This window comes from Parambassis ranga, chromosome 12 (genome assembly GCF_900634625.1).
Source record: "Parambassis ranga chromosome 12, fParRan2.1, whole genome shotgun sequence".
Taxonomy (NCBI): Eukaryota; Metazoa; Chordata; class Actinopteri; family Ambassidae; genus Parambassis; species Parambassis ranga.
This window is the reverse complement of record NC_041032.1, coordinates 5,840,642-5,855,543: the sequence shown is the minus strand read 5'-3', so window position 1 is coordinate 5,855,543 and position 14,902 is coordinate 5,840,642. Positions and strand designations below refer to the sequence as shown.

Sequence of the window (14,902 nt, the reverse complement as noted above, 5' to 3'; positions counted from 1 at the left end):
GCTCATAAAAGTCCCCCTGGAAGGTGTGAGAGGGATTTATCCACTGTTCACTCTCAGCCTGCAGATGCACAGAGAACAGGTGATTAGACATGTTGTGCTGCTGACATCTGTCTGTCATTCACACATGAGCTGAGTGTGTGGTTAAACAGGGTCTTACTGGTGTTGCAGGAGGAACTGTGTCACACACAGACATGTCATACAGATCCTGCAGGTGGTGTAGAGAGAGAGAGGGAAGCTGTAATACACACCCTCATTTCAAAGATCAACATATAACATGTGAGCAGTGTGAACAGTCCGCATACTTCACAGAACAGAGTCACTTGATTGAATCTGTCCTGTCTTCCGGCCTTTAGCAGCCAGCATAGTTTCTGGATAAACTTTTGATGACATAAATCCCTGATCTGTGCTCAGGGTCTTACCTGTCCCTGGTTAGCTGTCCCTGCCTGACAGTGCTGGTATCCAGCTGGTGGAGTTTGCTGCTCAAACACAGGACCAGCTTGTCCCTGAGGGTGGACACAGGATGCAGCAGCGGCAGCAGGAGGAAGAAAAGGAAGGGGTGAGTAGAGGATGTCCTGCAAGTCCTCGTCAAAAGTTGGGTGCACCTCAGCCCGCTCCAGTCCCCGCACAACATGCTCAAGCTCTGCGATGAGGTCCATGTCTGACTGACGTCCCTGAAGTCGTCCGGATTTAGATGGACTGTCCGTGTCTGTGACACACAGTAATAGAAAACTTATCTTCAGCCTCCCTTAATAAGAGGCTGTGGGCATTTTAACTTACCGCTACCTTAGCGAACAATTTTACACACAAACACCAATAAATATATTATATGAACGGCATTTCAGTATGTTGTTATTTAGCTCTTACGAAGGCCAAACTAGCTCAAAGTGTGTGTGAGTTCTCACCGGGTGCTCAGTGCCGATGGTCTGCTATGACTGACTCCTTAAGTGAAGATCAGGTCTCGTTTTCACCGCTTTTCTTCGTAGAAAAAGATGCTTCTTGCTCGTAGAAGAAACCAACTGTTGAGCCCGAAGATCATAGGACTGTGACGTAGGTTTCGAATGTTTACAAAATGCATTTTCTCGTCTCCTGCCTACAGTTTTGAAACCAAGCAACGTGTTGTTATCAACATGAGAGATAGCATTAGCATCATCATGTTGTCATACGTCAGCGTAACTTTCCGAACAATTACTTTTAGCTGTGACTTTTTACTCCACTTAACATCAATTAGCAGTTTATACCACAATTCATGTAGGCCTACGTTCTCTTTCATAGCATTCGTTTCGTGTCTCACTATGGGAGAACGCCCCCTGCGTGATCCCGACAGAAGCTTTAATTACACTACACCAGCCCTTGGGGCTGGTATCAGTGACGTCTATGTCAGGAGGGACCGCCCTCCTCCTATATAATAGGCTGACATAGCTTCAGTCGCCATTCAAACACCTCTTCTCGCTTCTCACAGAAGCCTGATGACAACTGTGTTACTGGGTGCCTAGCTAAACTGCCCACTGATTCGAGTGAAAACTCGGTCACCGGGCGCTTGGTCCCACACGACACGGTTGCTTCACAGCTGAAGAATAGTAGAAATACTATTCCACGCTATCGGTGAAAGTAGAAATACTCTTGCCTCAAGTAGCAATACTTGTCACAGCCGAAGTAGCGATACTTCTGCTAACAGCGGGTGCGTTAGCATCGTCTGTAGGTAGCAATACCACTATACAGCTCACGCTAATAATACCCACAGCAGGTAGCGATACCTCATCACAGGCTAGCCAGGAAAATAGCCATATTTCCCTGAACACAACCAGTAGCTGCACAAGCTAACGCTAGCGCCCTTGAACCCTATGCTAGTCATGGCCACGGCTAACAACCCCGCTGCTAGCTCGCCAGGCTAGTTTGTCCGGCGGTGACCCACTGCTGTCGGAGACAGCCTCGCCGCAAGGCGGGGTGGATATGTCGGGTGGGGCGGCTGAAGCGCTGCCGCCCGGGCTGAGTTGGGCAGACGCAGTTAACCAGACTGCAGACTCCTGTTTCCCGTCAGAGGAGGGATGGGAGAGCCTTATCCGTGTCGACCCGAGACGAGACGCTGATGACGAGGAGGGAGAGTCTGCCGACTCCGAGCTCCTGTTATCAGACGGTGACGAAGAAGAAACTAACTTCAGCGTCACCGGCGGGGCTGCAAAGCCGGGCGTCGCGATGGGAGAAATCCCTTCGGCGCTTTCTCCCCTGGATCTCGACATGCAGGACATGTGCAAACGTGCCGCTGTAAGGCTCAACATCCCGTGGCCCACGGTTCAAGCCGAGGAAGTCAGGTCTCGCTTTGATGGCAAGAAGCTGCCCAAAGCAAAGAAGACGGGGAAACAAGTGCTGCCAATTTTCCCAGAGCTGCTTGATGAGATAGCGGCTACGTGGAAAGCTAAACCATACAGCGAGAAACACCCCATCTCGGGGAGCTCCCTGTTGGATTGCGAGGGGATGGAGGCTAACGGCATCCGCCAAATACCTCCCATTGAGCCGCTGGTAGCGACACACCTTCACCCGAAGACGTCCCTGTCCTCCTCGGTTTCATCTTTTCCCTCCAAGACAGACCGCTTTCAGTCCAGCCTCACTGACAAGTGTTATAAGGCGGCGGCTCTGTCGACCAGAGCTCTCAACGCCTCCTCTATCCTGACGGCCTACCAGGCGGAATTAGAGGAGGACATGACGGCTAAACCAGATAACTCCCTGTGGGAAGAAATCTGCGTCATTACGGACCACGTCCTTCGCCTCCACAAGGTGGCTATCCAAGCCACGGGAAGAGCCATGGGTCTTATGGTCCTGCAAGAGAGAGCGCGCTGGCTGGGGCTCACCAACCTCACGACTAAGGAGAAAGAGGAGCTCCTCGACACTCCGGTCGTCCCTCATGGGCTCTTCGGCTCGGCTGTTGCCTCCATGCAGAAGAGATGTGAGGAGAAAAAGAGATGATGAGGCGCTGAAACTTTGCCTGCCGAGGAGGGCTCCACCTGTTACTCCCGGCACTTCGCGTCAGTCATATGCTCAGGCTGTCTCTCACCCGGCTCCTGCTTATCGGATCCCCAAGGTGTCCAAGACGCAGGCAGCCCCTCCAGCCCCTAAAAGCGCCGGCAACCCATGGGCTAGGAAGCAGTCTCCCCATGCTCGGCAAGCCGCTCCACCACCTCAACCCGCTACCGCGACGGTGAGGAAGAGGAAGCGGCAGGCCTGACCGCTTCTCCCCAGGTGGAGGGCCGACCCAGGCTGCCCCCCCAACGGGTCGCCCTGCCCTTCTCCAGCTCAGTTCCAGAGCGGGTTCTGCGGGACGTTGCCCGCATAGAGTGCAGCACTTGGGCCGGTGTTCACGTTCGAGTGCCCAACAAACACAGACAGCATTCTCAGTGTTGCACAAGCACTTCTGTCTTGCACTCTGTAATAAAACAGTCCAATGCGCATCCAGGCAGAGAGCCGAGGGCGCTGTTGACTATGACTATGAAAAAAATGCAGAAAAAAGATATGTTAAGACACACAACTATCTTCTCTGCTATAACACAGCCCGCGGGGACCAACATCCCCGCGGCTGTGACGCGGTCCGCCCGGGCACCTCCATGCAGCAGGCAGGAGTCACCGGGGCGGATGGGCGTTGGGTGTTACGCACCTCGACCTCAAGAGGGCGCCAACGTACCACATATGACAGAGTTGCCGGTCAGCCCGCTTTCTCTGCACACAGAGAATTGGGCGGCCTGCACACGGTCAGAATGGGTGTTGAGAACCGTTCAGAAGGGTTACAGACTTCAATTCAGAGCCGTTCCACCTCATTTCAAAGGGATGATTTGCACAGAGGCAGCTGTAGCCCCACTCAGGGAGAGAGGCATCCGCGTGGCCACTTACATAGACGACTGGCTTGTCGCAGCCTCTACACCCCGAGAGGCGGCCCACCATACAGATGTTCTCAGGGAACATCTGGTGAGTTTGGGGTTTCGCCTGAATATGGAAAAAAGCATGTTGACACCTTCTCAGTGCATCACCTTCATAGGCCTGACTTTGGACTCTCTCCAAGGCAGAGTTTTCCTGTCTCAGGACAGGGTGGTGGCAATGAAAGGATGCCTTGCACTGTTTCACAGGGGCAACACAGTCACACTCAGACAGTGTCAGAGGCTGTTAGGCCTGATGGCCTCGTCTGTGGTGGTGATACCCCTGGGACGCCTGTACATGAGAGGGCCTCAGCGTTGGGTAGCCTCCCTTGGCCTAGATCCTCTCCGAGATGGTCATCGACGGGTGAGGGTTTCTGTGGACTGCTCACTGGCTCTGCGCCAGTGGAAGAGCCCAGGGTTTCTGACCCAGGGGGCTACCATGGGAACTGTTTCGGCCAGGAAGGTGATTCAATTCAATTCAATTCAATTCAGTTTTATTTATATAGCGCATATTACAATCAGACATTGTCTCAAAGCGCTTCACAGGAACCCCCCTAAGAGCACTGTGGCAAGGAAAAACTCCCTTTAAGAGGAAGAAACCTTGAGCAGGACCCGTCAACTTAAGGGGGAACCAGTCCTGCTGCTAGTCAGAGAGGATGAGGGAGAGAGAGAGAGAGAGAGAGAGAGAGGATGAAGGAGAAAGAGAGAGAGAGAGAGAGAGAGAGAGGAGCAAACATGATACAAACATGATACAGTACAGAGCAAACATGACAGCAAGATGAAACAGTGATATATTGTAATGATATCTATATATATCGTCGGTCCATAAGTAGGAATAGTAATTTGATAGTAAAGATGAGCAGCAGGGGCTAGTGAAGTCGATGAGCACAGGAGAGACTGCAGGTCAGTATGCAGGTCTTGAGACCTGCAAAGAGAGAGAGCGAGAGCGAGGCACAGAACTACAAGGAAGACAGTTAACACAGATTATGAGACGATATTACCCAGTATGATCCAGACTAAGGAGAGTGGAGGAGAGGTCAGAGGGTGTTCAGAGGATCGTGTTTGTGCCCCCCGACAACGTAGAGCAAGAGAGACTTCACGGGCCGGACTGCAGGTCATCATCCAGGTCTTGAGACCAGTGTGAGCCAGACTAAGGAGAGAAAAGGAGAGGTTAGAGGGTGAGAGGGAAACTGCTCAGTGGATCATGTTTGTGCCCCCCGACAACGTAGGCCTAGAGCAGCATAGCTGTGCTACACACTAGGTCTAAGGCTAACTGTACGCCTTACTAAACAGAAAAGTTTTAAGTCTAGTCTTAAAGGTGGAGGCAGTGTCTGCCTCTCGGACCCAGATTGGTAACTGGTTCCATAATAGTGGTGCCTGATAGCTGAAAGCTCGTCCTCCCATTCTACTTCTATGAATCCTAGGAACTACAAGTAAACCTGCACTCAGAGATCTGAGTGTCCTATTAGGAACATATGGTACAATCAGGTCCTGCAGATACAATGGAGCAAGTCCATGAAGAGCCTTGTAGGTTAGAAGAAGGATCTTGAAGTGTATTCTTGAGTCCACTGGGAGCCAGTGAAGAGACGCTAGGACAGGAGAGATATGATCCCTTTGGCTGCTTCCTGTCAGAACTCTAGCTGCTGCGTTCTGGATCAGCTGCAGACTGTTGATGGAGTAATGTGGACATCCTGACAATAAAGAGTTGCAGTAGTCCAGTCTTGAAGTGACAAAAGCATGGATGAGCTTTTCAGCATCACTCTGAGAGAGGATGCTCCTGATCTTAGTAATATTACGCAGGTGAAAGAAAGCGGTCCTGGAGACCTGCTTAATATGAGAGACAAACGACATGTCTTGATCAAAGATAACTCCAAGGTTCCTCACAGTCGTACTGGAGGCCAGAGTAATTCCATCCAGGGAGAAAGTATTATCTGATAAACTAGTTCTGAGATGTTTCGGTCCAAAAACAATGACCTCAGTCTTGTCTGAGTTTAATAGTAAAAAGTTGGAGGACATCCAGTCCTTTATGTCCTTTAGACACGCCTGTAGTCTGACTAGCGGCTCCGTTTCTTCAGGCTTCATGGATAAATACAGCTGGGTATCATCAGCATAACAATGAAAGTTTATGCCGTGCTTCTGGATGATGTATCCTAGAGGGAGCATGTAGAGGGTGAACAGGATCGGTCCGAGCACAGAACCCTGTGGAACACCGTGGTTAACCCTTGTACCTGTGGAAGACACATCGTTAGTGTGAACAAAATGAAATCTGTCAGATAAATATGATTTAAACCAGCGCAGTGCTGTTCCTGTAATCCTGATCTCGTGTTCCAATCTGTGTAGCAGGATGCGATGGTCTACGGTGTCGAAGGCAGCACTGAGATCCAGTAGAACGAGTACAGAGACGAGACCCCGGTCCGATGCCATGAGGAGGTCATTGGTGACTTTAAGCAGTGCTGTTTCTGTGCTGTGATGGGCTCTGAAACCAGACTGGAAAGCATCAAACAGACTGTTACTACACAGGTGGTCGTTTAGCTGACTTACAACAGCTCTTTCAAGTAGTTTGGAGATAAAGGTGAGGTTGGAGATCGGTCTGTAGTTTCCTAGGACGTCCGGGTCCAGTGAAGGTTTTTTAAGTATCGGAATGATCACAGCAGTTTTAAAAGCCTGTGGTACATATCCTGTTTCCAGAGACAAGTTGATCTGTCCTAATATAGAGTCTCCGATCAGAGGAATAGCATCCTTGAGGAGCTGTGAAGGGATCGGATCCAGAAGACAGGTAGTAGGTTTAGACTTGCTGATGCTGGTGGTCAGCTCAGGGAGGCCGATGGGCGCGAAGCAGTCCAGAGTTAGATCAGGATCCGTTTCCAGAAGTGGCGGTGTATCCTCAGCGGTCACAGAGAGATTGTGGTTGATTTGTCCTCTAATAGTGGTGATTTTATCAGTGAAGAAGCTCATGAAGTCTTCACTACTAAGAGCTGCAGGAATGCGAGGCTCCACAGAGCTGTGGCTCTTTGTCAGCCTGGCCACGGCGTTAAAGAGAAAGCGCGGGTTGTTCTTGTTTTCTTCTATTAGTGATGAATAGTAGGCTGTCCTGGCTTTACGAAGGGCCTTCTTATACGTCAGCAGACTGTCTCTCCAGGCCCTCCGGGAGTCATCTGATTTAGAGGACTGCCACATCCTCTCCATCCTACGTGTAATCCGTTTCAGTGATCGGATGTTTGAGTTGTACCACGGAGCTAGCCTCTTCTGGTTTGTAGTTTTCTTCTTCTTCAGTGGAGCAATCCTGTTTAAGACTGAGTGTAGTGTGTCTGCAGTGTTGTTGACAAAGCGGTCCAGCTCTGCAGGAGTAACATTTAAGTTGGTACCCCCATCAGTACTTGGGACTGTGGGGAGTACTGGTAGGATTGCTGTCCTAAACTGCTTTACGGCGTCTTCAGACAGACATCTGCTGTAGTAGACCTTTTCCTCAGGTGCTGGTAGGTCTGAAAGAGAGAAGTCAAAAGTTATTAATGAGTGATCTGAAAGAACAGGATTTTGAGACCACACTAGCAGGTTCTCAGCTTCCAGGCCGTAGGTGAGAACCAGGTCGAGGGTGTGACTGTGACAGTGTGTGGGTTCATTTACTAACTGAGAGAACCCAACTGAATCCAAGAGTGAGTTGAAGGCAATCTTCAGACTGTCGGAGTCGACGTCCATATGAATGTTAAAGTCACCCACTATAATGACTTTATCTGTGCTAAGCACTAAACTTGATAAGAAGTCTGAAAACTCCAGCAGGAACTCTGAATAAGCAGCAGCAGGTGGACGATACACTACGACGAGTAAAACAAATTCTGACTTCTTCCAGCTTCCGTGAGACAGGCTGAGAGTGAGACTCTCAAAAGAAGTATGAGTAGACTTAGGTTTAGGATTCATCTGAAGACTGGAGCGGTAGATTGCTGCCACTCCTCCTCCGCGACCTGTAACTCTAGGAACATGACAGTTAGTATAACAGGACGGAGTTGATTCATTTAAAGCAACATATTCTTCACCCTGTAACCAAGTCTCAGTGAGACAAAGTATATCAGTGTGATGATCAATAATTAGATCATTAACTAAGAGCGACTTAGAGTGTAGGGATCGTATGTTAAACAATCCACACCTGAGTGTTCTGTTACCTTGTTCTATGTGTTTGTGTGTGTTAGTGTGTATTTTTATGAGGTTATTATGATTAATATATCTTAACTTGTGTGCTTGATGAACTGTGGGAGGACGTGTGACCGTCACCACTTCAATAACAGATCTCTACAGATGCCTCTCTCACAGGCTGGGGTGCTACACACGAAGGGAGGACAGTGAACGGGAAGTGGGGCCCTCACATGCGCTTCACCCACATAAACTGTCTGGAGCTGATTGCTGTTCATTTGGCTCTAAAACATTTCCTCCCCTGGCTGCGGGGACACCATGTCCTAGTGAGGACAGACAACTCCACCGTGGTAGCCTACATCAACAGGCAGGGAGGCTTGAGATCTCTGCGGTTGCATGCGCTGGCACACAGACTGATAGTCTGGAGCAATGTGCACTTTCAGTCACTGAGAGCGACTCATGTTCCAGGCGTACTGAATTGCGGGGCGGACCTACTCTCCAGGGGGATCCCTCTATATGCAGACTGGAGACTTCACCCAGAAGTGGTGAAGCAGATTTGGCTGCGGTATGGACGGGCGGCAGTGGACCTTTATGCGTCAGCGGAGAATGCCCAGTGTCCGCTGTTCTTCTCCCTGCACGACCGAGTGGCTCCGCTGGGGATCGATGCACTGGCACACGAGTGGCCACGTGCTCTCCTGTATGCTTTTCCCCCAGTGGCTCTCATCCCTCCAACTCTGGCCAGAGTGAGGGAGAAGGGGCTGGTCGTAATCCTGGTGGCTCCGCACTGGCCAGCGAAACACTGGATGGCGGAGATTTACCAGCTTCTGGCGGGCACGCCTTGGCAGCTGCCATTACGCAGGGACCTGCTATCCCAGGCACGAGGGGAAATATTTCACCCTCACCCAGAGAGGCTGGCTCTGTGGGCCTGGCCCGTGAGTGGTTTAACCTGAACTCAACAGGACTCCCAAACAGTGTCATTGAGACTATTCAATGTGCTAGGGCCTCATCGACTAGGAAGTTGTATGGGCTTAAGTGGCAAGTGTTTGAGAGCTGGTGCTCGGAGTCCCAGGCCATTCCTTTTCAGTGTTCTGTGGGGGTGATTTTATCCTTTCTGCAGGACCTCATTGAGAAGGAAAAATCTTTTTCAACCATCAAGGTGTACCTGGCGGCAATCTCTGCTTGCCATGTTGGTTTTGATGGTAAATCTGTGGGTCGACACCCTCTGGTGTGTCAGTTCATGAAAGGTGCACGACGTAAATTGCCGGTATCTAGGTCTCTTACGCCGTCATGGGACCTGCCCACGGTGCTGGATGCTCTTTCTGGTCCACCTTTTGAACCACTGGATCAGGTGGACTTGAAGGTGGTATCTCTTAAGACAGCGCTGCTCCTGGCCTTGGCCTCGGCTAAGCGCGTCGGTGAGGTTCATGCCCTGTCTGTGCACGAGGCTTGTACCCATTTTTCACCAGGGGGCGAGAGGGTCAGTATGCAGCCTAACCCAGCCTTTATCCCAAAGGTGGTTGGGTCTCTCTCCCCAATAGAGCTGGTTGCTTTTTACCTATCTGGACAGGACTCAGGGTGTTAGGCAGAGTGACCAGTTGTTTGTGTCCTGGGCTAAGCCATGTGTGGGCAAGCCAGTCTCAAAACAGCGGCTTTCCCACTGGATTGTGGAGGCTATTGCTCTGGCTTACACGACCAAAGGTCTTCCGCCTCCTGCTGGTCTGCGTGCGCACTCCACTAGGGGCCTTGCTGCTTCCTGGGCTCTCTTTAAGGGGGTTTCAGCCCAGGAAATTTGTGCAGCTGCAAGTTGGGCTTCACCCCACACTTTTGCTAGGTTTTACAAGTTGGATGTTACAGTTCCAACCCTGGCACATTCAGTTCTTGGGGTAGGGTTTTCACGGGGTACAACCCACTCTTCGTGAGGCCCCTCTGGGACAGTTGTCATTTTTACAGGCATGTCTGGCAATCCGGGAGTCAGTATTTCTCCCATAGTGAGACACGAAACGAATGCTATGAAAGAGAACTGGAGGTTATGGCTATAACCATGGTTCTCTGATTAGCATGAGTGAGTGTCTCACCAGACCACCCTCCTTGCTATGGAAGCGAGGAAGAGGTGAGCTTGTTTGAATGGCGACTGAAGCTATGTCAGCCTATTATATAGGAGGAGGGCGGTCCCTCCTGACATAGACGTCACTGATACCAGCCCCAAGGGCTGGTGTAGTGTAATTAAAGCTTCTGTCGGGATCACGCAGGGGGCGTTCTCCCATAGTGAGACACTCACTCATGCTAATCAGAGAACCATGGTTATAGCCATAACCTCCAGTTTTCACAGTAAGCTAGCTGCTTAGTAGCAAAGTTAGCAAGTAAGCTACGTTCTACAAACCGCATTATGTTAGCACGCTAATGTTTACATTACAAGCTAACATGTATTTTTATTTTAGCTTCTTGAATTAAGTTGGTAAATAGGAGAGGTACATGTTTAAACGCTCCAATAAATAATTCAAAGACTTTTTTAAATATTAGCATTGAACCTGCGGTGAACATTGGTTTGTCGCTACTGAAATTGGGATTTTACAATTGGTCAGTGCAGTCACGTGGAAACTGGATGACGTGTTTAATGAGAAGCTGAAGCTCACAGAGGGCTACAGATTTAATGAGACCTGTGAATATACTTCTATGTGGATTTGTAGCCTTCTTATTGTTTGTTGCCAATTGTATGTGAATCCATTGTTATTACATTATGTCAATGTATAAAAAATGTCCAGGACTGATGTAAAACAAGTAAAGAAAACCTGCCAATAACTGAACTTCTCTTGACAATGAATTTATTTCTTTATTTTTACATTAACGCACAAACAAGTATAATTAAAAAAACCTTTGGTTATCATCAATAAAAGTGCCAAAAATCAGGACATAGGAACAAACACTGATCACACTGAAATACAGCTGTCCCTAGAGGGGGCTGTAAGGCTGTGCTTGAATTCAGTTGAGGCATGTGAGTCTCACAGTTGAACCAACTTCACATCAAACATCGTTCACTTTGTTTCCTCTGTGTATGTTGGCCTGTTGGTTCATGTAGGTGTCTACAGTACAACAGTCATTGTTAAAGGAACAGTCTAATTATTTGGGATTAATAACATCTTTCTGCCTCACAAAGCAAGAATTTACTAAAACCTTCTTGAAGCAATATTAGGGCAAAAATGTCTCCATCATTAAGAGCTATTTATGTGTAAACCTGTTAACACCAAAATGTTTGACCACAAAACAGTCCATTTCTCATCAGGAGCCAAGATGGCTGTTCCATCTGCTGGCAGTATCGTTGTATTTACTGTAAGTTTGAGAAGTGCTGCTCAGAGAATCTTACTTTTCACACGCGTGACATCAGCTTGAGCTGAGCTTTAAAGTGCAAAGAAAAAAAGAGGAGAAAAGGAGTCTGGATCAGAGCTTGACTGTGCTCAGACGATGGACTCTTTGGACAGCTGCTTCCCTCGCTGGCAGCCCTGTAAAGACTGCAGCGCTGATCCTTCGCTGTGTGATCTGGGGAGGAGGAGGACCACCTTCTGATTAGACTGACGCCACTCACTGTACAGTCGACAGTGATACCTGAGAGACACCTGGGGAGCACACAGAGAACATGAGGATGTCATGATGATACCTCTGGCACAAGAATTTCCTTCGGGATTAATAAAGTTTTATCTTATCTTATCTTATGATCTGAATCGTCATTTCACTGATCAAACTGCCACATTATAGGACCACAACAAGTGTCCCTCCCATGTCACCCACACACACGCCTCAGCATACCAACCAGAGTCCAGAAGAGATAAATGGTAAAAAGAGCCACAGTCAGTGTGATGAGCCCCACAGCCTCCAGCCGGCTGGAGAAGTGAAGATGATCTATAGCACCACGAAGGCAGAGCCAGCCGGAGATAGTGGCAAGAGGAGTGATGAGCAGGAAGCACACCATGTCACCAAACAGTGTGCGCTTCTCTTGGCGGAGACCTGGGTTCTGCAGCCACTGCACCAATAAGATTAAAGCAAAACATTCAGTTTCTCCATCAAGTGTAAAAGAATGGATTATAGTGTAGCTTCCCAGACTGTTCTGTACCTCGAGCAGTGGCCTGGACTTTCTCTGCACAGTGAACTGGTAGTGGCAGAGCTCACAGTAACTGGTCCCTGAGGCAGACAGCCAGTGTTCTAGGCAGCTGCGGTGGATAGTAGCCAGGGTCCCAGAACATTCACAGGGGGACAGCAGCTCCTCCTGGGCTCCACTGTCGTGACAGATACGGCACATGGGGTTCTCTGGCACACCACTGAGGATGAGAACAACAAGATGCTATGTTACAGTGTCAATGTGTCATTTATAGCTGCTATAACACCACACAGGTACAGGCTGACTGTTGTGAATCTTTGAAATAAAATTATTGAAACACATACCGCTGCTTGGTGCAAGCATCCATCCCTGAAGACATCAGGTTAGCATCGAGCTTGGTTGACACCTGTGTGTAATACTGAGGCTGATCACCGGTGGACACACTGCACTCCTCCATGGTTTTACCTGGGAGAGGTGGCTCACCAGTGTCCTGCTCAGGCTGGAAACTCACATGGGCAGACAGGCACTGGTTTGGCAAAACTTCTGGCAACAATGTGCAGTGACTGGTCATTGTTGTGGCAGACAGTGGAATGCTGAGCACGCATCGACGGTCTTACTGGGCATCTTCCATCTACAGGGGCGAGCGAGGTCATATGTAATAGTCACAATTTTGAATGTAATAGATGCTGTACAGAGGCGAGCTATCACACGCATGCACACACACTGACACACACAAACACTCAGAACATACTGTCCTATGAAGGGACAACTGTGGACACACATTAACAGCTGTGGGCCCAAAATCAATACTTATTAATCTAGGTTGCAGTCATTGATGACTGCTGTTAGCTATCTCTTATTTTAGACAGTAATGTGAACATGATTGTTTTTGAGCAGCGGTATCCTATAAAGAAATGATTTTGTAAACGATGTTTACAGCACAGGGAGATGTGAAATCCATCAACAGGCACTAATGATGCCGGGAATCTTTCAACCACTGCCCCACTCACCCAGTGGGTAGTAGTCATGGTGGAGGGACACAGGAAAAAACACAGGGAAAAATAGTCAATGGGATTGGGTCATAGGTGTATTATTTTGAAATATACATATATACATACAAATTCAGATAAATACATTTTCAGGAATACATTACAAAATGTGTTACTTAACAAAAACTACGAAAATAAAACAAAATATAAAAATATTCAATATTAAAAGAAAATTATAAAATGCAAAAATAAACAAAAAAAATGTGCAGAAATGTTATATACGTATATACATTAGGTCTCTGAGACTCTTAAGAAAGGGGAACATTCAGCATCATAACAAACCGCAGCAGGTTTTCTGCTGAGTCCTGAGCGTTAGGAGCGCCGGCTGCAGGGGAGGCTGGAGGCCGCGTCTCATTTTCAGGTTTTGCTGCAGAGGAACACACACAAACATGATCAGTCGTCACAACTTTGACATGAACTCTCATCTTATAGTCACCACATTTAGCATGTGACTTACCTGTGGCTGGAGCTCGCCTTCTGTCTCTCCTCTTCTTTTTGCCCTAAAATCAAACACATTCTGTTGGATTTCAGCTGATAAAAAACTCTTTGCAAAGACTGTGGAGTAGTGATGCAAACTGTACATACATAGTTGTCGCTGGTGGACCACTCAGGGTATTGCAGAGCATGAAAGTGTTTCTCTGCTGCAGCCAGTGCGTAATACGGGGACTGATCTTCTGGTGACATCGAGTTCCACTGTAGACAGATAACAATACAACATCAGCACCACGTGCACTGACACACACAAACACAAGTGTAAACCTTCAACATCCAACTCTGGATTTGCTAAATATACACAGATTCACAGTTCATGTTCTACATGGAAGAGTCAGAAAAGCTTTGCTAATACTGACACCTGTGTGTCGGTATGTGAACTGCAGTCCACACTGACACAATACATAGGTTTATATCATTGATCAATTACATAATAATATATACACACAAACACACAGTATTTTGCTAAACATTGGTGCCTGATTCTTACATGTGGAACTTTAAATGTGGCTTTGTTTACTGCTCATGTGATTAAACAGATTTGCTCTCTAGAGATGATAAAGCTGTGACATACATGTATGGCTGTAGGATAAAAAACACACTCACTGTCTGTCCCACGAATGCGTTCACAGCTGCGCTGTTTTTAAAGGTCTTTTCTGCCAGGACCTTTGGCCTCTGTTCCTGCAGAAAGATGATGAACGCATTTCGGGGCTTCTTGACGTAAGGTCGTCCATCCTCTTCCCCCTCACGCCGTCTCTTTCTAAAAGGAAAAGCAAATATACCACAATGAGGACACAACTATTTATCTTTGGCAGCTGTTTAGGTGAATTACACCCAAATAATGACAAACTTACTTTGATTTGCTGGTGAGAGGAGAGGTGTGTGGTGGAGCCACCAGCTCGTAGGCCACCTGTCTGCTCCTATATGAACAGACTCTGAGATTAGAAGGCAACGCAGATAGCAGAAGCTGTTAGATTTGTATGATTTACTCACGGTTCGATGACAAAATACGGGGCGGCGATGTCAACTGGTCCGTTAAACTGGGGAGAGAACACAGAACGTGATTAGACATGTTGTGCTGCTGTCATCTGTCTGTCATTCACACATGAGCTGAGTGTGTGGTTAAACAGGGTCTTACTGGTGTTGCAGGAGGAGCATAAGCCGCTGCTGCTGCTGTGTCACACACAGACATGTCATACAGATCCTGCAGGTGGTGTAGAGAGAGAGAGGGAAGCTGTAATACA

The 14,902-nt window shown here is 48.3% G+C and overlaps 1 protein-coding gene across 2 annotated transcripts; it reads right to left on the bottom strand.

The window, feature by feature from the left end:
* Positions 1-11,273: 11,273 nt before the first annotated feature.
* On the bottom strand, positions 11,274-12,769 carry LOC114443804 (E3 ubiquitin-protein ligase MARCH3-like). 2 transcript variants are annotated; one of them, XM_028418132.1, is made up of 4 exons: positions 12,462-12,768; positions 12,133-12,337; positions 11,833-12,042; positions 11,274-11,638 (listed from the first exon to the last, which is right to left on the bottom strand). In XM_028418132.1, the coding sequence occupies exons 1-4, from the start codon at positions 12,686-12,688 to the stop codon at positions 11,480-11,482; spliced, it is 801 nt and encodes a 266-aa protein (XP_028273933.1). In that variant the 5' UTR covers positions 12,689-12,768; the 3' UTR covers positions 11,274-11,479. The 2 variants fall into 2 exon arrangements, with proteins under 2 accessions (XP_028273933.1, XP_028273934.1); XM_028418133.1 differs by having other exon boundaries at positions 11,506-11,638; positions 11,829-12,042; positions 12,462-12,769.
* Positions 12,770-14,902: the final 2,133 nt, after the last annotated feature.

Bases quoted from the DNA above. Each gene is read 5' to 3' on its own strand.
- LOC114443804 (XM_028418132.1), bottom strand. From the start codon at position 12,688: ATGACCAGTCACTGCACATTGTTGCCAGAAGTTTTGCCAAACCAGTGC. The intron at 12,043-12,132 runs GTACAGAACAGT...TTATTGGTGCAG, and splicing joins AGTCCAGGCCACTGCTCGAG to TGGCTGCAGAACCCAGGTCT. The intron at 11,639-11,832 runs GTTGGTATGCTG...TGTGCTCCCCAG, and splicing joins TTTATCTCTTCTGGACTCTG to GTGTCTCTCAGGTATCACTG.